We start from the raw sequence: 23,376 nt of genomic DNA, 5'->3' as shown, positions 1-23,376 counted from the left end.
CTTAGTATTGTTCTAGAAGTCTATTATTATTGTCAAGTGGGAAGAAGATACTAACAGCAAAATTATAAAAAACGAGCAAAATTATTTAAAAAAAATTTTTTAATGTTCATTTATTTTTGAGAGAGAGCACAAGTGGGGAGGGGCAGAGAGAAAGGGAGACACTGAATCTGAAGCAGACTCCAGGCTCTGAGCTGTCAGCACAGAGCTGGAAGTGGGAAGTGGGGCTCAAATCCACGAACCATGAGGTCATGACCCAAATGGAAGTCAGACGCTTAATGGACTGAGCCACCCAGGTGCCCCGCAGAATTATTATTTTTAAATAATATTGTTCAAAATAGAGAATTGAATATAAACCAAAAAAACGGTAATAAAATTAATAATTTAGTACGAGTCAAAAATAAATATATGGCAAAGTAATTACACTTCAAAAATAAGTACATTCACAATATTCAGTAAAGTGTAATAAAAAAGATTTCGTGGACATTAGCAGAAAAATGTTAAGCTCACAAAGGAGACTTGTGAATATGAATTAACTATGTAACTACTATATTAATTCTACCGGTAGGATTTTTGTCAAGGGCAATTGAAAAGCAAGTTGAATAATTGAAGGTATGTACTATGTTTATGGGTATATACATATGGATTCATGTCATCACCGTGTAGCTTCTTTCCAAATTAATTTATAAATGAAACTCCAATTACAATCCCAAAGGGATTCCCAAAGTAGAAGGGTGTAAGGTGTTCCATACATTAAAGATGGCATTTACATTCAGTGAGAGAACGATTTATTCAGAACATGATAGATTATTGAGAAAATAAAGCCCAAATCGTGTTATGTATGGTGAGGTGAAGTCTTTGAAGGCAGAAACCAAAAAAGAAATGAATGGTAGATTTGTCAACAAGAAAAAATCAAAATTTTGGAAGATCCAAGTAATATATATAACAAATGTCAAATGACAAACCTAGTTAAATATTTGCAGTTTTAGTGATCCAGAAGGAGTAATCTGTCTTTTATAACCATTACTATCTCCTAGGTAACATGTATTTTTTAATATTTAAAAATGTAAATACTTGTTTAAGAAAAAGGCAATAAGATCTAGACTGTTTGGTTTTCATTTCTAAGAGTACTTTATAGTTCAGTTCCTTAGTAGTTATTTAATAAGAAGTCTGCAATAGGGTGAATCTTGTGGCATAAGAAAATTGGTATCGTTTGGATTCATCTTAATATGTTTTTTGTACTTGGACAGAAAGCAACTATTGATTCTCCTATGAGACTGATTTTATTATTAGCTTATTTTCTCTCCCTTACCTTTTCTTTCTTCCTTCTGCCCTGATGAGAGAAAAAACAAAAACAAAAAACCTCTAAAGGCCTGAGATATAAGGGAAGTTATTTTAGATTTCTTTCTAAGTCAGCATGACTGTACATAAACTTGGTTTCAAACAAACGCCTGATTTATGGCCCACCACTCCTACATTATACACCTGCTTTGTAAATGAGTAGCCTAAGGAAAACCAGCTTGTCTTTAAGATATCGATCATTGCTCTTACTTGCATTCCTTGACATTAAACTTATGTTTGCTGCCTGTATGCTAATCTGTAATCTTTTGAGCTTTTACAAGATGTAAAAAAGTATATAACCTTGTGAAAACTGTTTACTCTCTGAAGCACTTCTCTGTGAAGAGCATGTTTCTTGGGCATCTATCCTAACTTGGGCTCCCGTAAAACTCTCTTATTTTAGAGATTCTAAAATGTTTGCTTGTTTTGTGTCAACAGCCCTCCCTCTTCCTTCCTTCTTTACTATATTTCATGATAAATTTGTTTAAAAAATAGTAAAATTTATCATAAAAATCCAGATATTGCAGCAATATACAATAAGTGATAGTTTCTTATTTTATTCATCCTCAGTCCGGCGCCCTGAGGTCACCATATGTCTTTATTCTTGAGTTATTTCTTACTGTTGTTTCTATTCCTCTGGCAGTTCTGTTTGTGGAAGTTTCCATGAGAGGGTTCCTTGGATAGTTTTTGGCAAATAAAGGGCCCGCATTTTGTTGAGTGAGTGAATGAATGAAATTTATAGATGCATGCCTAATTCTTTTGTAATCCAGGCTGTTGGATTTTAAGCATAGCCCTGGGGTTTCTTCCAAAGGGTCTCTCTTCTTTCTCCAATCGCTAAGAATCCAACATTTTATATCCCAAATTTTACCATGCTTATTTTTGCAATGCTTTTCTATAAGGTGAACACGTTTCTTTATGCTAACATAGTAATTTAAATTTCTTTTTTCTTCCAGCTGCCTTTGCAGCAGTGTTGCACTGGTAAGATTGTTTTCTTCTCATGTATTTTATGCAGATCATTACAACTTACCAAAGCTATTTCCCATATATATAAAGAAAAAAATTTCAGTATGATAAGGATGAATATATATATATTAATTACTACAGGCAACACAATAGCTTGAAAAAGTAGTTTAATTGATAAATCAAGGTCAGAATAATGTAATTTTTTAATAAAAAAAAAAGAGATCCATTATTGAAGAGGTTATATTTGAGGCTCTATTTCACTTAACGTTAATATAGTGTTCATGTTGAGAGGAAGATTAATTTTTTTAATCTTCTGGATAGAGTGAAATATGAATTTCATTAATCAGATATTTCTGAAATGGGAACCCAATGACATTTATAGTTCATTTATAGTTTTATTGTACGTAGTTTAAAATATTGTTATTCTGGTTCATTCTAATTTTAAAATCTAATTTGAATGTGTTTTCTAATAGAAATTTTAGTAGAAATGTTAAGACACACAGAGTGGAAAAACAAATGTGGACACCGTTATCTTTGACTTTCATTACAAAATTATGTGCAAATTTCTAGATTCTTTTATGTTTGCTCTTGGTTTCTTTTCAAAATAATACTTAGCGTAAGTTCAACACTGCTGCTCTGTTAACTCTTTTGTTTTTGCAGGAGCCATATAACACACCTCTTTGAAAATGATCGCCACTTTTCTCACCTCTCAACGTTGGAAAGGGAGATGGCTTTTCGCACTGAAATGGTTAGTTTTCATGTGGTATTTTTTTTTTAATTTTTTTTTTAACATTTATTTATTTTTGAGACAGAGAGACAGAGCATGAACGGGGGAGGGGCAGAGAGAGAGGGAGACACAGAATCGGAAACAGGTTCCAGGCTCTGAGCCATCAGCCCAGAGCCTGACGCGGGGCTCGAACTCACGGACCGCGAGATCGTGACCTGGCTGAAGTCGGGTGCTTAACCGACTGAGCCACCCAGGCGCCCCAGGAGATGTTTTTAAAAAGTGATATGAAAGCTAAATACCATAGTAGGAAGAACCATTTTTTTGTTGTTGTTTTCAATAAATATCCAGGTATGCAAATTGCTTTCATATTTATGAGCTTTAAATCCAGTATGGAATTTGACAGCTGATGTGTCCTGGCCACCAGGGCAGCCGTGGGCAAAATTGTATAGAAGATGCATTATGTTTCCTGTCTTGCCCCTTATACTCCACTTATACTCCCACTTATACTCCCTCACAAGGGGAGCAAGTACTAGTACTTGCTTATTTTTTGTTCTTTGTATTATTCCAACCTCAATATGTCCTATTCACTCATAATGGGAGTACCACTGCTGTCCTCCCCGACCCACATGATCCCAGTCCTATGGGGTTCTTACCGTATTCTGAGCTGGAAGGAAAGAAAATAGCCTGGAAAACTGGTTGGCATCTGAATGTAATAATTGATATGTAATACATCAATATGTAGCCTTCCTAATATATTTTCATTCTTACATGCAAATCTGGAGGAAAGATGACTGATAGCAGAATTTTGGGGAATCAGATAAGCAGGAAGGGGGAAACATTTTTGCTGAGGGAAGATTTCTTGGATCATGGTAATTTATGTTCTGTAGTAAACCACTCACTCACCCTGTTCATAAGGTAGCCTTTTCTAACAATTAAATTAGTATGGGACCTGGGGTTTCTTAGATTATGTATGCTGTCTGAGTTATATTACTTTTTAAATGCTAAAACTATTTTTGAGTAAATTTTGTGTTCAATTATTTAATTTATTTTTTTTTGAGTTCAATTATTTTAATTAAGGCAAGGTTATACTAACATATGTAGTTCTTTTTTGTAACCTAAGATTGTATTAGTGATCAGAAACTGAAAGCTATTATTTGCCTGATTGCTTTATTTTTCAAAAACTGTATTTTTTTTAAGCTGATGAGAGGCATAGTAATTATGTGCTTTTTATTATAACTATAACATATGTTTGTTTCAGGGACTGTATTATTCCTACTTTAAGACTATTGTGGAAGCACCCTCATTTTTGAATGGAGTATGGATGATTATGAATGATAAGCTGACTGAATACCCCCTTGTTATTAATACATTAAAAAGGTTCAATCTTTACCCTGAGGTAAGTTACTTTTTCAATTGTGATTTTTTTTTTTTTTTTTTTTTTACTTTTTAAAGTGTTACTTGCATTAAATGCTGATTCTAAATGTAAGGTATAGTTCAATATATTCTATTTCATCTTCTACTTAAAAAGAAATTATATATCTTCTTTTGGAAAGAACTATGAAAAAAATTATTATTAATTTTGGTGGGCTTTAGCCAGTTTCATGGGAACTGTCATGATTTCATGGTTTAGAAAATTTGAAAACTATCTAGATTCGGTGTGTTTACAGAGATGATAGCAAGGGAGTGCCATTACATGTCATTTGCCAAATAATGTTTCTTCCCTGTCTGGGATTCTTCACTTAATTGAATGAATGCCCTTTTTGCGGGGAGGGGAAAGATGGATCCACCCAGGAGGTGATCTCAATGATATCAGTAACTTTTTTGGCCTCTCTTTTACTGTCCCTGCCTTCATTTGACACATCCCTAAGCATTTTCCAGGGCTAAATTGAGATGTGACTCAGTGACATCCTCCTTGAGTTGATATGAGGTTCCTCTGTTAACACACTGCCCCTGTGACTCCCCCCTCTTAGCTTGCCTGAGCTGCTAGACAGCATGTTCTCGGGCTAGGGCGGTGGCTGCCTTGGTCTCTGGGGATCTCAAGCTTGGGCTCTGTACCAGGACTTAGCAGGGCTCTCCGTTATTCCCATTCCACGAGAGAGGAGTCCCAAACTCCATCCAGATCAGTGAGTTAGCTGATTGATTAATGAGGAGATAGAGATAGAGGAGGTAGAGACAAATAACCGCCAAGTTCCAGTGTTTTGTTTTTGTTTCTGTTTTTTTAAGTTTATTTATTTTGAGAGAGAGAGAGTGAATGGGAGGGGCAGAGAGAGAAAGAGAGAGAGAGAGAGAGAGAGAGAGAGAGAGGGAGAGAGAGGGAGAGAGAGAGACAACCCCAAGCAGGCTCCACACTGTCAGCACAAATCCCAGTGCAAGACTTGAACTCACGAATTGTGAGAACATGACCTGAGCGGAAATCAAGAGTTGGAAGCTTAACCTGCTGAGGCACCCAGGCACCCCTGTGTTGTTTTACTAATGTACTGCTTATGAGTACTTTCTATAACCGTGTATACATTTATTTTTACAGAAATGGGATCACATAGCAAATATTCTTTTATAAGTCCTTTTTGTCTTTTAGGATATTTGTAACAATCTTCCTGTGTCATCTTTTCTTCTGCAACATCATTTTTGGTGGCTGTATATCCAATCTCCCATTGTTTACTTAGTCCATCTTTTATGAAAATTTTGGCTGTTTTCAATTTTTAAAATATTCTAATACTGGCATGAGCATTCTTGAAGCTAAATTTCTATACATGTCCTTATGTTTTTTAAAGTATAAATTTGTTGATGTGGAACTATTTGGTTCAACAAAATATATACTTTAATGACTTCGGTATGTGTTGCTAAAATGTTTTCTAGATAGGTTATACTAATCGAAATTACCACTGGCCGTGTTTTTGAAAATGTTTGTTTCCTTGAATCCCTGCCAATTTGGTAGACAAAAAAATTGAAATCACATGATATATTTTTCTCATTGCTATATATGTGTGTATATATGTATTTCGTTCGGTGCTATGCATTAAAAATGCATTTTTACTTATACAAGTAATGGTTTATGTCCTTTGTCTATATTCCTATTGCAATTTTGTAGGGGTGCATTTATTATATTCTGGATGTTAATACCAGGCTATCTGGGTAAACCTTTTCCTCCGGTTTTTGTTTGCCTTTAACTTTGTGTATGATATGTATGTATTTTTTCTGTATAGAAGTAGCATACCTATTAATCTTTTAAATTTATGATTTTTCATATTTGTAAAAAAGTCTTCATTCTTTATTTTAATTATTTTTTTGGCATTTATGTTTTGAATATTTCTGGAATTTATTTTATTGCACAGTATTGGAATAGGAATCTAACCTTATATTTTTTCAAAATGGTCTCATGTGTAACCTAACACTTTGATGAGTGGTCCATCTTCTTTCTCCCTACTGATTTGAAGTAGCTTTCTTTATTATATACAGAATTATTCTACGTATATGCTTGCATCTGTTTTGGGGCTTTGTGTTCTGTATTGGGTTAGGTTGAGGTCCTGGAAAGCAGGCTTTCAGATGGAGATTTGCATATAGGAAGTATCTAGAGGAGTGCCCTTGGGGGCAACACCTAAAGGGGATGAAGGAAGTTGGCTGAGGCTGGAGGAGTTGGGCTCTGATGCAGTCGCAACAGAGGCTGCAGGCAATCCCACCCAGAGCTCTGGAACTGAGATGGCCCTGCTGGGAGTTGTTCTTGGCCTTTACATCCTTCCCTATTGACTAGTCTGGTATTGAATGCCCAGTTACCCGTGGGTTGCCTTTGGGTCGCCTTTGGGTCAGGGTGTAACCTATAATGAATTTACTGTCCTCCAGTTGAGGGTAGTTCCCAGAGTGGGACTCTGGTGGGAGCTGTCAGCCACCAACCCTCCCAGCCCCTGAAGAAATGAGTGTCTAGCCCTGGAGGAGGATATGGTAACACTCCTCGAGGCCTCTGCCATGATTACTTTGATCTGTCTGGCTCTTCTTTCCGCATCACACTGTTTTAATTTTTTTAAGTAGCAAGTTTTAGTATCTGTTAGATAGAATATTCCCTTCGGTTATTCTCCTTGTTATATTGCCACATAGCACTTCTAGATAGACACTTGGGATTTTGCTTAGCATTGTTTTATGTTTATGAGTTAATTTGAGGGAGAAGTCACATCTTGAGAAATTAGATCTATTCAAGAGGACAAACTATCTTTCTATTTGTTCATCTCTTCTTTTATGTTCCTTAGTAGAATCTTATAGCTTTTGAAAAATATAAATCTTGCGTGTTTCATGTTATATTTTATTCTTATGTATGGGTGAACAGTTGAAGCCTGGCTAATGAAGAATCTATGCAGGGGATTGTAAAGCTTACTTGACTAAATTTAAAGGGAACCAAGTGGGTAAGTGTAGGAAAGGAAGGTTTAATAATTATCAAAATGTCTCAAAAATATTCTAGTAATGAAACTGTTGATGATAATATCTTTTCTCTAAAAATCTAAAAAAATGCCTCTATTTTCTTAAAAATAGGTAATCTTAGCCAGCTGGTACCGGATTTATACCAAAACAATGGACTTGATTGGTCTTCAAACCAAGATATGTTGGACGGTTACCAGAGGAGAAGGACTCAGTCCTATTGAAAGCTGTGAAGGCAAGGTTCTTTCTGTGATATTGTGTCAGAGGCTTCTGCTAGATTCAGATGGCTTGGGAACACTGGAATTAATTGGAGACTGCTTCACTTACATTCTGCCCTGCGAGGCTGGGCTCATTTGGGGCTGTCGGTTGGAACACCTACATATGCCTTTTCCATGCATCTTTGGCTTTTGAGCCGGATAGTACCTCAGGGTAATCAGGCTTTTCGTGGACTCCAAGTTGGATACTGCTTGGCCTCTTCTAGTCTTAGAAGTCACATAGTATGGCCTCTGCCATCGTCTGTTAAAGCAGTCACAAGCCCAGCCAGACTCAAAAGCATGAGCATAGACCCTCCCCTTCCCCAATACCTCGAAAGGAGGAGTATCTGAATTTGTAGCCCTGTTTTAAAACCACGGCAGTTGGAGCGCCTGGGTAGCTCAGGGAGGTGTCTGACTCCTGACTTCAGCTTACATCATGATCTCAGGGTCCTGTGATCAAGCCCTGCCTTGGGCTGTACGCTGGGCTTGGAGCCTGCTTGAGATTCTCTGTCTCTCTCTGTCTCTGTCTGTCTCTGTCTCTGTCTCTCTCTGTCTGTCTCTCAATAAATAAACAAATAAATAAGTAAATAAATAACTTTAAAAAATAAAAATAAAAAATAAAACCATCACAGCTACTGTACTGCCCTGTTCTCATCTCTGTTCTGCAGTAGTGTCATGTGTTCCTATGGGAACCAAGGCAACCATTGAAGATATCTGTGCCATTTTCAAAATAAGCACATTTTAATATAAATTGCCAGACACACAGAGTAATTTATAGTTAGAACATATGTTTTTTTTTTATTTTTTATTTTTAAAGGATTGGGAGATCCTGCTTGCTTTTATGTGGCTGTAATTTTTATTTTAAATGGACTAATGATGGCATTATTCTTCATATATGGCACATATTTAAGGTAAGGCTATTCATCGAGAATATTTTGGTATGTATTATAACACTATATACTAGAATAATAAAAATGGTGAGATAAAGATTAACTTTTGGTTCAGTTTTATAATATTTCTGATAGATCTACTTGTAGATACAAAATTCTTTCCTATTTGAATGATTTCACCATTGGCATAGGCAGCCAAACTTAAAATAATTTTATTTTAGAGGCTTAAATAGAGAAGGGTGGGGATATTTGATTAATTTTAAATATTTATAGGCTTTTAAGCATAAATAATATATTGTTTACATAAAATATAAGGAAGGGACCACTCATTATCAAATAGTGTTAACAATTCTATTTTGCTGATGTTAAAATAGAAATATATTTTATACAGATATTTAATATCTGACCTGATATACTTCACAGTTGAATAATAGTCCTTAAAGTAAAAGATTGACAAATTTTGTAAGCATCTGTATTTTTCTTCTTTTTCTGACAGTTTGTTACCTTGTGTATTTGTTTGAACAATTTTACCTTGAGAATATGTTTAGAATTTTTTTATATTGCTTATAGATTCCTTGTAGTACAGAAGTATGAGCATAGGTATATGACTTTCAATTTGGGTTAATGAGTTTGAATCTGCTGTTATACCATTATCTTTGCCTTGGAAGTACTGGTATTTTCAGTATAGTGCCTCAAAGATCTCTTTCATTCCTAGCTCAGTGTTTGAGCAGATAACAGTAACTTGATAAATATTTGTCAGATGAGGAAGTTATTAGAAGATCAATTTAAAGTATATTTGCATATAGATTTAAGATACTTTGATGCTAATATTTCTGATTTAGCTATAACAAAGTTTTTTTAATCATGTCACTGGAGGAGACTGAAATGAAAATGTGTGATTAAAAGATGATGTGGAAAATTTTGTTTTTGAAACAAGCCACACAGATATCTTAACCAGAAGTACATGTTAATTGGTCAAGAGGAAGCCCACCTGAAGGAGAACATGGCCAGTGTGCCTTGTATTATGATGAGCCTAAGGTCTCTGCTTTGGGAGGGGGTCCATCATTTTGCTAAGTACTGCCTAGCTGTCTAATGGATGGGTAGCTTTATTGCGTTTGGGATATTTGATTTTGAGAAAAAGAAATTAAAATATGGAACATGGCATTGTTGCTAAATTGCCGACCTATAGTTATGCTACCTTTTTAATTGAAAGAAGAATTTCTAAATATTTAATAAGCATGCAGTGTCATTTCCTTACAATGCATCATTTTGAAGGCCAAGGGTATGACATCCACTGCAGAGACTCCATTTTGTGGTTTTGACTGAGAGGTTCTCTGTGGTTTAGGCCCTGACCTGAGATTTCTCAGTCTTCAGTCCCCGCTGTCCCCAGACAGCAGTTTTCTCCCTACATAGGAGACACATGTTCATTTGTCTAGTCCACATAAAGTACGTACCAAGTGGCTTCTTTGTGAGCTGGTGCGCTTGGGTTTTGACAGCATGTGGTGAGGTGAGGTGGGAGATGAAAGTGGTGCTGAGCGCATGTAAATGGGAGACAGCCAACAAGGATAACGTGCTTCTAGTGCTGGTGGCAGAAGTTTGTTCTGGGTGGAGGGTTGCTTTAGCCGTCCCTTGGAGGGTCAGTGCATTTTGGATAGGTGGGGGAGGAAGGAATTCCAGGGAGAGGCAAAGGTGGAAAACGTTGGATGTAGAAAGCAGATGAGTTTTACTGGGATGCAGATTATTGAGGAACATTGTTGAAGATTAAGATTGGAGAAATGGTTTGGCTGGTTGGTGCATGACCTTGGCCGGTTTGAGACCTATTCCAAAGCAAGCGAAGACGTTCAGAAATTTGACCAACGGAGGGACAGGATTCAAACTAAACTACGATCTCATGAGACCCTTGATTTTCACCTGTCACTACAGTTAGCCAGTAACTCCTTTAGCATAGCATCTGTCAAACTGCAGGGTAAGGCCTACTCGGCGATTTTAGAATCAATTTAATTGGTTTGGCGCAGCAGTATTTTTCACATGAAAAAGAAAAGAATACAAATGTAAATAATAGATTATACAACATTTTGTAAGATAGGTAAGATTTAGAGAAACTTCTATTTGCTATTTATTGTATATACGTGTATACATGTGCATGTGCTGAGTTGTAATGTAAAGTCTCATTTCTTATACTTTGAGTGCAAAAAAAAAAAAAAATCTATAGACCACTGCTACTTGGTATGAGGGAGTGATTACCTTACGCATTTGAGTCTTTCCAAATAGCTGTTTTTGGTTTCTCTTCCTGGCTCCGAGGGCTGCAGCCTGTTTCAGCTTCACCCACTTGCCTGTTTTGTGCCCCAGCCTTTCAGGTGTTGCTTGATTCTTGGACCCTGAGGGTGGTCTGCCTTATGCACCTGGGCTTGGATATAGACCCGCAGTAGTGCCACACGTTTTCACTTCTCTCCTTCTCCCTTTGCTCTGTTTGCGGGCATTTTTTTAACCCTACCTGAGTAATCACTTTAGCTTGAGCCAAATGCATCCTAAACTCATTTCTTTCCAGCCCCAAATGAATATCTAGTTCTTGTACATTAACAGAGCCCCTTCTAGGGAGCCTTGACTATTGCACTGTGCCCTGAGGGCAGGTGTGTAAATTAGAGTCCAGTGGTGATCCTGGTTTATATTGTGTTGAAGAGAGTCTTCAGTCACGTCTTTTCTATCAGTTTTTTTCATCGTATTTTAGAATGTTCTTAACATGAGTATTTTTAGAGGTCTTAAATTGCTAGGTAGTTCTTATTGTTTTCTTTCTTGGTGGTTAGTTCTGTCAACCTTCTAACTTTATAAAGTGGGATAAAGCTGCAGACTTCTTAACATGTGGGTTAAGAATAAAGAGGAGGATATCTATAACTGTGGTTAGAATCTTTTTATAAATTGTATTATATAAATTTACAGGCAGATTGAGTATGACATTTTTACTCCAGAAGTATATTTCTTTTTAAATAGTACAGATATAAGTTTTCTGAAGTCAGATAAGTCAATCCATTTCACAAAAAAAAAAAAAAAAAAAAAAAAAAAAACATAATGGAAGGAGAAACAGAAAACACAGCCAAATGGTGAAATGGGGCTGGGCTGCCAAGCTCTGACTTGAGATGAAGTAAGACGTTTTGTCAATACAACCTATTCATGATGTATCTCTTTTTCTGGAATTCTCAGTGTTCTGTTTTTGTTTTTGTTTTTAATAAAACATATGTTGTTATTTTCTAAAAGCTGTTTTGTTAATTCATGATTACAGTTATCTATTTCATAAGATACCCTGACATGTTTCAGCTACAGACTAACAGTGTCTGGAGGCCAGTTTCATAAGACTTGGTATGTGCAAGTTTCCATTCTGCAGGAAGGAGGGTTCTCTGAGGGAACCTTCAGGGACTGTTAGGAGCTCAGCTGAGCTAGGAGAGGGAGCTGAGCTGTCAAGTATTGGAGTCGTCCATTAAAGCAACAAGCCAGAAACAAAAGAGTTAAACCTTCTGTCACTTACTGTGATAATGTAGCATGAGTCTAAAACTGGAGAAAACACAGACTATCCCTGGCCCACTTCCCCCCATGGAACAGTACACTGGTTGAGAAGTGGGGGACCAGGTAGACATGGGGGTCATCTCACTGTTGAGGAAGCCCTGAACAAAAGGCTACAGCAGTTTTATGGACCCTGAGGTAGGTGGGGGAAGGGCAAAGGGGAGATGGCTAGGAATGGAAAAGTACTGGGTACTGAGTCAGACTGGGGGAAAGTATCTTCAGAGCTCCCCCTCTCATCCCTCTATAAGGAGCCCTTGGCAGAGGCATCTGAAGAGGACTTCTGCCCAAAGTCTCAGATAAAGAGACCTAGGAATGAAGGCAGCTGGGGGTAGGAATGCAAAGATGTGAAGGCCATGACTGGCCAGGACATCCTGAGTCCTCAGAGACTGCCATGCACCAGGTGTGTGGGGGGAGGGTAGCTGTCTCAGTGAGGCCTGTCAGGTAAACCTTTGTAATTGTCTGTGGTTGGGCCTTAGAAATTATATATGGGTTTTTAACCAGGAGCCCAACTCTGTAGGGCATCTGCGGACAAGGTCATGAGGACAAAGGGGCATCTGGAAGAACGGGCCTGGTCTGAATGTCCAGCTGAAATATTGTCAGGGGAAGAGCTGTCCCCTGTTTCCAAATTCATCACTGCATCCTGGCTCTCAAGGATATACCAAAACAGAACAATTTCTGTAGGTGAAATGAGCGTCTTTAGCTGATGCCAGTAGTAAGGCATGTGGAAGCCAAGACAAAATATGGACAACAATCTGATCTAGGCTCACCTGGGTATTAATCTCAAGTTAAATAAAACACGAAGGGCACCTGGGTGGCTCCGTGGATTGTGCATCCAACTTAAGCTCAGGTTGTGTTGCGGTTCATGAGTTCAAGCCCCACATCGGGCTTACTGCCTTCAGTGTGGAGCTGGTTTCAGATCCTCTGTCCTCCTCTCTCCACCCTTCCCCAACTTGCAATCTTTCTCTCAAAAATAAATAAACGTTAAAAAGAAAAAAGAATCTTGGCATGAGTCAGTACTTGGTTCTGTACTGACTGCTTTCTATGGTTTGGTGTCCATCTGTCATCTTGGCATTTTCCTTCACCACCCAGTGTTCCTTCATTGCTCTCTTATAATGGGATCTCTTGTGCCATATCCTATGTATTCTTTCTTGGTTTATTTTTTCACTCTGGTACATCTTCTAGTGACTAGATGGGAGGTAAGGTTTTGCATATTTGATTTTGTCCTTATATTTGATTGATAGTTTTAGCCAGTATTGAACTCCAGATTGGAAATCATTTTCCTTCAGAATTTTGAAGGCATCACACCATTGTCTTGGTTCACATGGTGCTGTTCAAGTCTAAGTTATTCAGATTCCTAAATTTTTGTATGTGACCTTTTCTCCCCTGTCTTTCCTTCTGAATGATTGTAGAATTTTTTCTTTGTCACCGTGGTTCTCAGATTTCACAATCTGTCTTGCTGTAGATCTGTTCCCCTTTATTATCTTGTACGTGTGATGAGTTGTTTCAGTGTTGCAGTGTGTGCCCTTGATTTCAGGGAAATTTTCTTGGATTATTTCTTCACTTACATCACTCCTTCTGTTTTCTCTTTCAAAACTTCTGTTATTTGAGTATTGCATTTCCTGATCTTCTAATTTTCATATATTTTCCTATTTTTAATATCATTGCTATTCTACATTCTAGAATACTTTGTCCACTTTATTTTTCCAACTCTTCTCACTTTTTCATTTCTGTTATCTTGTTTTTAATTTTCAAGAAATTTTCATTTGTTCTGTGAATGTTCCTTTTTTAAAAAGTAGTATTTTATTTTTGTTTCATGGATTCAATATCTTTCTCTCGGTGGATACTAATGATTTTTTTCTTCCCTAAACAACTTTGGTATCTTCTAGTTTGCTTTTTTTTAATCTTTTGTCTTCACCTACCATGTTAAAGGTTGTCTTTAGCTGTCTGGCTATCCTAGGCTGTCATGATTGAGATAGGAGGACACAAAAGCAGTATGGAAGCTCCATATCGTGGGTGGAACCTGTTAACATTGAGTTTTTATATAATTTGAATAAATGACGTGGGAAGAACTTAGAGTGACTGCCAGTTCTTTGGTTTGCCTTTAGATGTAAAAGAAAATATAATGTAACAAAGGTTTTGCAGGGTTGTGATAGGGAGGTAAAGTGTTTCATCAAGTTAATTGGAATGAAAGATTATAGGAGAATTTTTAAGAAGTGACTGGGTAGGGGGGAAAACACCGAAATGAGTTAGGAGACACTGTCTTCTGTGTGAGACAGAAGATACAATAAGATAATGCTTGCAGGGCACCTAGAAGAAAGGTTGCTTTCAGAAAATAGTTTTTAATTGAATGAAGTGAATAAATAAATTATTGGGGGAAGAAAAACTTAGCTCTTGATTGCTATTTGCAAAAGGCACAAAAATGATATAGTCTTATCTAGCATATAAGTTTTATTAGCATTTTACCAATTTAGGAAGTATTTTTTCAGTGGATTCATTTGAAGCTTTTCCTCTTCAGATTCCCATCTTAAGATTATTTGTTTACTGAAGAAATACGTTTCTAGCACTTTCAGAGGTAACTCTGAGGAAACAGAGTAACAAGAAAGCCATGGGTCTTTCCTAGGGGTCAGACTTGGGTAGCAAACTTTGTTGGTTTGAAGTGTCATTTGCTGAGATAGTGACCTAAAAAGGGACAGGTTTTGGAGAAAAGATGCCAATATTTTCAACCAATAACTTTCATCAATTTATGTGTACTGAAGAGAAATACTTATCTTTTAAATATTCATATACAACTGTTAGACCAAATGACTAAAGATGTGCTAGCAGGCCAAGTTAATAGAACATTCCAAAAAATAAAAATAAAAAAGCAAAAAACAAACAACAAAAAAAAACCCCTCCACAACAAGAACATGGAGCTGAAGAAATTTGAGCTGGTGCAATTCATAGCTTATTTAAGACATATTTTAGTCAAAAATCCAGCCTGCATAAACAATAATGCTTGATTTTTTAATGAAGCATGAACAACAGAAAAATGTCAAATAAAACAATGGAAGCAAAGCAAAATTGGCATAAAGAATAAGAAGCCCAACTTTGCCTTGAAACAGGTAGCGGTAGGGGGAGTAGTATATTGATCTATAATAAAGAATTGATATGAAAAGCTACTCTATTCTGCCACAGAACCTAAAAGGACATTGAGTCACTTCATAGATAGCTTGGATTGGATCATGAGAAGAGACTAGAAAAACTGGTTATATTAACTATGACTCTTCACTATCATTATTCAGGGTAGAAAAGGGTGATGTTAAGCAAAATTAAAAGGAAGATTTGGATATAGACTAATCTTCCATGCTTTCAGGGCTTCTGGAATACCTTTAGAAATAAAGTAGTCAAAAATTCTTTCTGGTATCAAAGAAGCATGAACCTGTAGTGACCAAAGAAAATAATAGAGTAGAGCAGAAAATGAGATGATGAATGCATTATGCTCTGTGACTGGTTGATTTCTCTTGTGGAAGAAAAGGCATTTTCTGATGACTAGCTATGTCTACAAAAGAATGGCCAGGATTTTCTGACAAGAGCTGAGAAGCAATGGAGGATAAAGTAGAAACAGAGAAAGGTAAATATTCAAGAAGAGAAGGAAGAGATCAGAGACAGATTAGAGTGGCCACAGTGATACAGAGCAGCAGACATTAAATGTAGAGAAGTTCATTAAAAAAGGTCATTAAAAAGTTCTCCTCAAAAAGCCACCCCAGTGTAAGAGAGGAAGGGAAAAGAGGCACAGGGAACCCAGAACCCTGCCTCCTGTGAGTTAAGACTCTAGGTGTGCCTGTGATGAAGGAGAGTAGCTGTGGATTATGGAGAACAAGCCGGAGTGTTGGGAGAGAACTGTTGTGAGAAGGGAAATGAGAGAAATGAGCTCAGAGGGGCAGGCTTTCAGGAAGGTTCCAGGGTGGTGTCTGAAAGTAGCAATAGAGGAAGCTACTGGCCTCGCCCCCGGGCCTTGAGCCATTCGGGAGCATGGTGGTGTGGGGAGGGGAAACTTCTTCTCAGAGGAGGGTGAGGTTTCAAGACAGGAGAGGGAAGCATCTGGGTAGAGACTGAGCGTGCCATGAAGGAAGTTGTTTACCATGGAATGGAGGTTCTGAAGGGTGCAGTGAAAGGTCTGGATGGGGAGTCAAGTGGTGTGGTGGGTCACAGTAGAGGTTCCACTGAACACATGGCACTGATGATGAGCAGGAGTCTGCATCTAGGCCAGTGACCAAGGACAGCAGTAGCATGAGGTGTGGGGTGTTTGAAAGTGCTCCCTTCCCTCCCCTGAAAGAAAAGAATGCCAGCCGCCTTTTAAGTGGATTGTCTTCATGTTTTTATTTACTCCTCAGATACCTTTTGATTCTGCCATAGACAACGCTCAGGCTGTGTGTTAGGCACTATGGCAGCCACCATGATGATTTGGGAAGTTCACAATCTAGTAGATAAAAGATTATGTTTTTGGCCCTGGCAGACAAAGAGTTAAATTAAAGGCATTAATTAGTTGCCTCTAATAGACTGGGAGGGCTAAGCTGAGACTTTTCCTAGCCTTCCCGATTATCATTCTTGTTTCTTACCTTTACTTTCTGTGGCTTTCCTTAATGCCCCAGAGGAGCCAAAGAATCCACGTGTAAGTTTAGGGGAAGGTGCTCAGTGGGCCTGCCAGGTGTTTCTTCATCTGGCTAGCAAGGTGCCTAAGTCTTACGTCTCTAACTTGAGACTGAAATTCTCTTAATTCAGTTGTTTCTACATTATTCTCTCATTTTCTCCTTCTTAAGCATTTATACAAGAGTTACTTCAAGAGTTAGTTAATAACATTTTGAATTAACTGATTAGTTTTTCTTTTTCTCATTGAGTGTTGAACTTTGTATGTTTTACCATTTTTTGGTAAATGGAGGTACAAACATCAGTGATTAATGAAGCCCACAAAATACGATGATTGGTTTGAATTCATGTCACTTAAAGATGTGAGAAGAGAATTATAAGTTATTAAATGTCAGCAATGAAAAGTATTTTTAAGATCTTTCACATTCTTACCCCTCATTTTATATCCAATGAAATTGAGGCTGAAGAGGTGAATGAGTAAATATGGTAAATGTTTAGCAAACTTAGAATATTGTAAAACCTACACAATAGGAGCTTCAGAATTTTCTGATAGTTGGTGGTAATATTGCAGAAGAAGCTTTTTTTTTTTTTAAACCACTAGGGAATGCTGAAATATCAACTGATCAACTATAATGAGGAAAAAAAAAAAGTCAGTCTTAAGTTTTCTGATTATTATATCTTTTCTGTTTAGAAAAATAAAATGACCTATGTGGTCGTTTGTACAGATCATAGGGGAGGGAGTTAATGCTGGAGACACTATTTTAGATTTGTTGCAAGTCATATCATTTCAAAACGATTGTAACTCAGATATTCCTTGTAGGTAAGCAAATTTTGTTCTCCCTTCCAACTATACAGGACATGAAAGTGTAGGGGAAAATCTGCCCCCCTAGTTAGTTAAGCATAGCTGTTCATGTTCCTGGAAGAGGTTGGGCCATAACCTACTTTGTGGTAATTTGCTGAAAGGGGAGTTTTGTCACACTGCTTCTGCCTTTGGGAAAATGTCCAGTTCCGGAGCCCCACAGGTCGTATGGCAATTGAGTAAGGGTGGAAGACTTCTTGAGCAGACCTCATCATGAGTTTTGGTTTTGAGATAAAATCGGACTTGTGATCCTTCTGTTCTTGTCCTCCACATCCCTGTCCTTGTCTTTACTCTGCCATTAAAAAAATTCAATTCATAAAATTTCAGTTTTGATTCTTTTTCTGTTCAGGGTATTTTTAAAAGGGAATTTTAGGGGCGCCTGGGTGGCGCAGTCAGCCAGGTCACGATCTCGCGGTCCGTGAGTTCGAGCCCCGCGTCAGGCTCTGGGCTGATGGCTCAGAGCCTGGAGCCTGTTTCCGATTCTGTGTCTCCCTCTCTCTCTCTGCCCCTCCCCCCGTTCATGCTCTGTCTCTCTCTGTTCCAAAAATAAATAAACGTTGGGGAAAAAAAAGGGAATTTTACATTAATTTCCCAAATTGGTGGTGTTGTTTTGAGTCTCTTTTGTGTTTTAGGTTGGTTTGGATTATAATCAGATAATGAGGTGTCTTTCTAGCCAGGTGCTCCAGGGACATAAAATAATAATGCATATTCTCTGTATAAAGTACTATATATATTCATAAAACTGAGCTTATTGATTATCTCATTCAAATTGTTAGTATGTTTTCTTCAGCTTATATGATCTACCAAAATCTGAAAGTGCTAAAATACTTTACTATGATCAGATTTTATTATATCCCTGTATTTCTAGAAGTTTTAAGTCTAGTTATCTGACTGCCGTGCTGCTTGTCCATAAAAGTTTTATTTAAAGAAATAGAATTGAATAAATGGAGAGAGACATAATCTCCAGCTGAATGGGCAGACTTACATCACATAAATGGCAGTTCTTCCAACATTATCTCTAAATTTAATGACATTCTGATCGGAAACCCGACACTTTTTTGTGCATGGGAGGGGCATTGGTTAGAATTACCTTAAAAAATGTTAAAAAATAAGAGTACTTGAGGGTGGGGAACTTTCCTTATCATATGTTAAAATTACCATAATGTGGGGTGCCTGGATGGCTCATTTGGTTAAGTGTCGGATTCTTGGTTTCGGCTCAGGTCATGATCTCACGTTTCATGAGTTTGAGCCCCGTTTCGGGCTCTGAGCTGACAGTGCAGAGCCTGCTTGGGTTTCTCTCTCTCCCTTTCTCTCTTCCCCTCCCCTGCTCACTTTCTCTGTCTTTCTTGAAATCAATAAATAAACTTAAAAATAAAATAAAATTACCATAATGCTACAGGAATAAAAACAGTGTGATATAGAAAATACAGAATTAAGTCAATTGGCTGGAAATAACAGATTCTAATATTGTAAGAAATTAAAGTAGATAAAGGCTGAATTTCATTACACTGGAAAAAGGAATGTTTATTTGATAAATGGTGTTAGCATAATTGGCTATCTGTGTCAAAAAGAACAAAATTAGGGCTTTACACTTACATTTCTGTGGATGAAAGATTTAAATGTAAATTACAATGATACTGGAAGATATTTTAGAACACTGTATCATTTTGAGGTAGGAAAGATCTTCACAGACAAGACAGGAAATGCAGAAGAAATAAAGGAAAATATTGACATTTAACTACATAAAATTAACTGCGTAAACTTTTATATTTCTTTCTGGCAGAATACACCATAAATTATTAAAAGACTTAGTCACACATATGACAGTCAAAAAATTGATACCCTTAATCTTTGAATAGGGAAACAGACAATCCAATAGAAAATCAGACAAGAATGTAAACAGGCAATTCACGGAAGAGAAATGCATATTGTCTCCAAAACCCATTAAAATGATGCTCTGTATAAGCAGGAAGGAAGTACAAATAACAGTGAGAAAAAAGTTACCACCTATCCAATGGGGAAAATACAAAAGGGTCTGGGCACATCAGGTTCTGTGTTATGTAGAAGCAGACCCCTCACATGCTGTGGTAGGGGTGTATGTGGACTGGTATGGTGTTTTCTGGAAAGTTCATTCTTTGACTTGGCAGTCTCACAGTAAGGTCTGTCCTATAGAAATGAAAGCACCAGTATATGCATGTACAAGGATACTTATTTTAATGTGTTTTTAATTAATTTTTTTATTTTAGAAAGAGTGTGAATGGGGGACAGGGGCAGATGAGGAGAGAGAGAGAGAGAGAGAGAGAGAGAGAGAGAGAAAATCTAAGTAGGCTCTGTGCTGAGCATGGAGCTCGATCCCATGACCCTGGAATTATGACTTGAGCTGAAATCATGAGTCGGACGCTCAACCCACTCAGCCACCCAGGCATCTTTTTAACGTGTTTTTATTATAGTAAGAAATTTAAAAAATATTAGTATGTCCGATAATAGCGAAAAGACAGAACAAATTGTAATATATTTGTACTATGTAATATTTGACGTCCGTTAATAACAACGTCTTGAGTTACATGTATTGATTAGGAATCATCTTCATAATAGATTGTTTGGCAAAGGAACAAATTTCAGAGAGGTGTTAGTAGTATGATCAAATTAAAATATATATTTGTATGGGTATAGAAAAAGATTTGGGAGAATGGACACACACAGATGTTATTATTTATCTTAGGTGAATAGGATTTGGAGAAGGGTGGCAGGGAGGAGACCAATTTTTAAACTATATAGATCTTTGCACTTTCTGCTCTGGTGGAATAAGTTCAAAATATTAACATTTATTTATTTAAACCCGTTACTCTAGCTTACATTTTCTAAAGTCTCATGACTTTCAATGAAATTTGGGGTTGGCCTGTTTGCTGGTCTTTTTAAGAAGACATGCTGGACCTCCAAGGGGAGAATGCTGGCTTTTGCTTCCTGGCCTGTACTACTTTCTGGCTCCTTTATTTGTCCCTCTTATTTCTGTGATTCTTCACTTCAGCCATTTTCTGGCCAGTATGCTGTTTCTTTGCCCCTTTATAGGTCATTTGTGCTAGTCCAGGTTGATAGTTGGTGGAGAAAAATTACACAGTTCTTCCATTAGTGTCCTATAAATGTGTGGTGTTCAGTGTCCGATGATCCCTTAAGATGGCTTAGCAGTCCATCTGTTTCCCCTCGTTAGCTCCATTCTTAAATGCATGTGGTATTTCAGACAAGCCTCTTTCTTCAAACTTTTAGCACTGCCACTTCTTCTCTAGAGCAGCAAGTGAGGGGCTCAAGACTCTGTAGGGAAAATGGCAACGCCAGAAACTACGTGCTGCTCTGAACATACAAACTTAACCTTCCTCTCGTACCAAGGCTGGTTAGCCACCTATGCTGGGGAGGCCAGCCCTTCCTATCTCCTTCTGAGGGGATGTGGAGGGTGTGTGTGCTCGTTCCTTGGACTGTCTCCGCCATCTTGTGTATCTCCTCTGTTTCCTTATTCATTCATCTCCAAGAGTAAGTATCATGGCCTAGGATACCTGTGTCTGGTTCTTCCTTTCCTTCCTGACTTGTCTGTGTTATACATGTACTTGTTGGGTAGATAGAAAGAAAGAAGGCTATTTGGGCACAATAATGAGAAAACAACATGAGCTAAAGAGAGTAGAAGACCTCAAGAGTAAAGGTGAAAGAAAGGCAGCAAACCTAGAACAGCCTTTTTATCCCCTGTGCAGATGCTTCTGGCCAGGATGGGAGGAGAGTGGGGGGATGCGTATTACTCTTACCTAAGCAAATGAAGATTTAATTGTTTCAACTGCCAAACTATGGCATTGTGACTTCTTAGTTAGAAGCCTGATGGCTGTATTTTGATTTTTTTAAAAATTTTTTTTTAACGTTTATTTATTTTTGGGACAGAGAGAGACAGAGCATGAACGGGGGAGGGGCAGAGAGAGAGGGAGACACAGAATCGGAAGCAGGCTCCAGGCTCTGAGCCATCAGCCCAGAGCCTGACGCGGGGCTCGAACTCACGGACCGCGAGATCGTGACCTGGCTGAAGTCGGACGCTTAACCGACTGTGCCACCCAGGCGCCCCTGTATTTTGATTTTTGTGTTCTTTTATAAATTTTTGAAAACAGATGAAAGGTAAAAACTTCATCTGTAAACTGATGTTTGCCAAGCATGTTCTATAGGAAAGCTTGGGATGGGGTTTGGGAAATAATGAATTAATCAAATCTTTAATGGGCTGGCATGCTTTCTGAATTTCCAAGAGTAGGAGACCATATGGTGTTTTCTACCTTAATGACCACTAAACCTTTTTCTGCACTTCTCTCCTCCTCTTTCCTTAATCTATTATCCTGTGTCTTCAGAAAAATAGTTTGAGAACTGCTGGAGGACACAAATAAATATATGGTACGAAAGAGTGAAAAAAAAAAAAAATATCAGCTTGTTTTATGCCCAGGAATGCGACTATTCACAACTTTTTATTCCCTGTCAGTTTGGGTTTTTTTTGGTACATTTGGAAGATGGAAAATGACATTTTAAAAATGAAACTAATTTTGACTAATGTTACGGTAAAGGGAATAAACTATTTTGTAAATAAGCACAGTAGAGTGAGTTCTAGTGTGGCTAAAATTTGTGTAGTACTAGAAGTTTATCATATTATATTATTTCATGGTTTCATTAGGGTTGACCTGAATTTCGGTTATTTGAGTTATGTTTTCTTGCCTTCTTTTCCAGCGGCAGCCGATTAGGAGGCCTGGTTACAGTGCTGTGCTTCTTTTTCAATCATGGAGAGGTACGTAGTCAACAAATATTTTCAGAATTTTTGGAAGATTGTACTTCCAGAAATACAAGTTTCTTCTTCAGGTAGTCAATCAAATATTTTTTTAAAAATTTGGGAGATTTTGCTGATGGAAATACAGGTTTCTTTTTAAAATTTAATTTCCTTAAATTTAGTCTATAGTAGCATTCTTTAAATGCTTGATCTTATTTTAATACAAATTTTACACTAGCATTTATTTTAAGTTAACTTTTTGTGAACATTATATCTTTTGTGCCATATATCTCTTCGTGATTTGAAGCAAGATGGGTCTGCATCAATTCTTTATATAATTTAAAAGTGCGGAAGTTCACGTGTAGTGATAATAGAAATAAGCCAGCCATGGATGTAGTTAACTTCCTTGTGTGGGGGTAACTTTTTTTTTTTAAGTTTGTTTATTTATTTTGATAGAGCGAGAAAGATCCCAAGCAAGGGAGGGGCAGAGAGAGCGAGAGAGCGAGAGAATCCCAGGCAGGCTCTGTGCTGTCAACGCAGAGCCTGACGCGGGGCTCCATCTCACGAACTGGGAGACCATGATCTGAGGTGAAATCAGGAGTCAGATGGGTTGGACGCTTAACCAGCTGAGCCGCCCAGGTGCCCCAGGGGATAACTTTGTGTTGTTGGAGCTATATAGTATGTTTCTGTTTTAATGCATCTATGTTAAACTTGGATGCATTTTTAAGTCTCCTTTGCAGAATATTATTCCTGTAAATTTGCACATACCCAAGGGTTTTCTAAAGAGAACCCTATTATAAAAAAGTATCGACTCTGTCTCCAGGCTACCTGTGTTCAAATCCTGGCTCTGATGTTTAGGGGCTTCGTGACCTGAGCAAGTCATATGTCTCACCTGCCTTAGTTTCCTCTTTGTAAATGGGTGTAATGATGTTACTCATCTCATGAGATTATTGGGGAGATGAAATGTATTCATGAGTGTAAAG

General features: G+C 37.6%; 1 protein-coding gene across 5 annotated transcripts in view; it reads left to right on the top strand.

Annotated features, from left to right (window-relative positions):
• Window positions 1-23,376, top strand: part of DPY19L1 (dpy-19 like C-mannosyltransferase 1) — a 102,123-nt gene that overhangs the window by 24,017 nt on the left and 54,730 nt on the right. For all 5 annotated transcript variants that reach the window (XM_045495290.1, XM_045495289.1, XM_045495288.1 and 2 more), the window contains exons 2-7: window positions 2,289-2,313; window positions 2,959-3,046; window positions 4,284-4,421; window positions 7,544-7,664; window positions 8,501-8,594; window positions 22,357-22,414. In XM_045495290.1, the coding sequence (XP_045351246.1) occupies window positions 2,289-2,313; window positions 2,959-3,046; window positions 4,284-4,421; window positions 7,544-7,664; window positions 8,501-8,594; window positions 22,357-22,414 (524 nt within the window). The remainder of the gene's footprint in view (window positions 1-2,288; window positions 2,314-2,958; window positions 3,047-4,283; window positions 4,422-7,543; window positions 7,665-8,500; window positions 8,595-22,356; window positions 22,415-23,376) is intronic.

This window comes from Leopardus geoffroyi, chromosome A2, assembly GCF_018350155.1.
Source record: "Leopardus geoffroyi isolate Oge1 chromosome A2, O.geoffroyi_Oge1_pat1.0, whole genome shotgun sequence".
Classification (NCBI taxonomy): domain Eukaryota; kingdom Metazoa; phylum Chordata; class Mammalia; order Carnivora; family Felidae; genus Leopardus; species Leopardus geoffroyi.
Note: the sequence above shows the minus strand (reverse complement) of the source record. Positions and strands in the feature narration are given on the sequence as shown.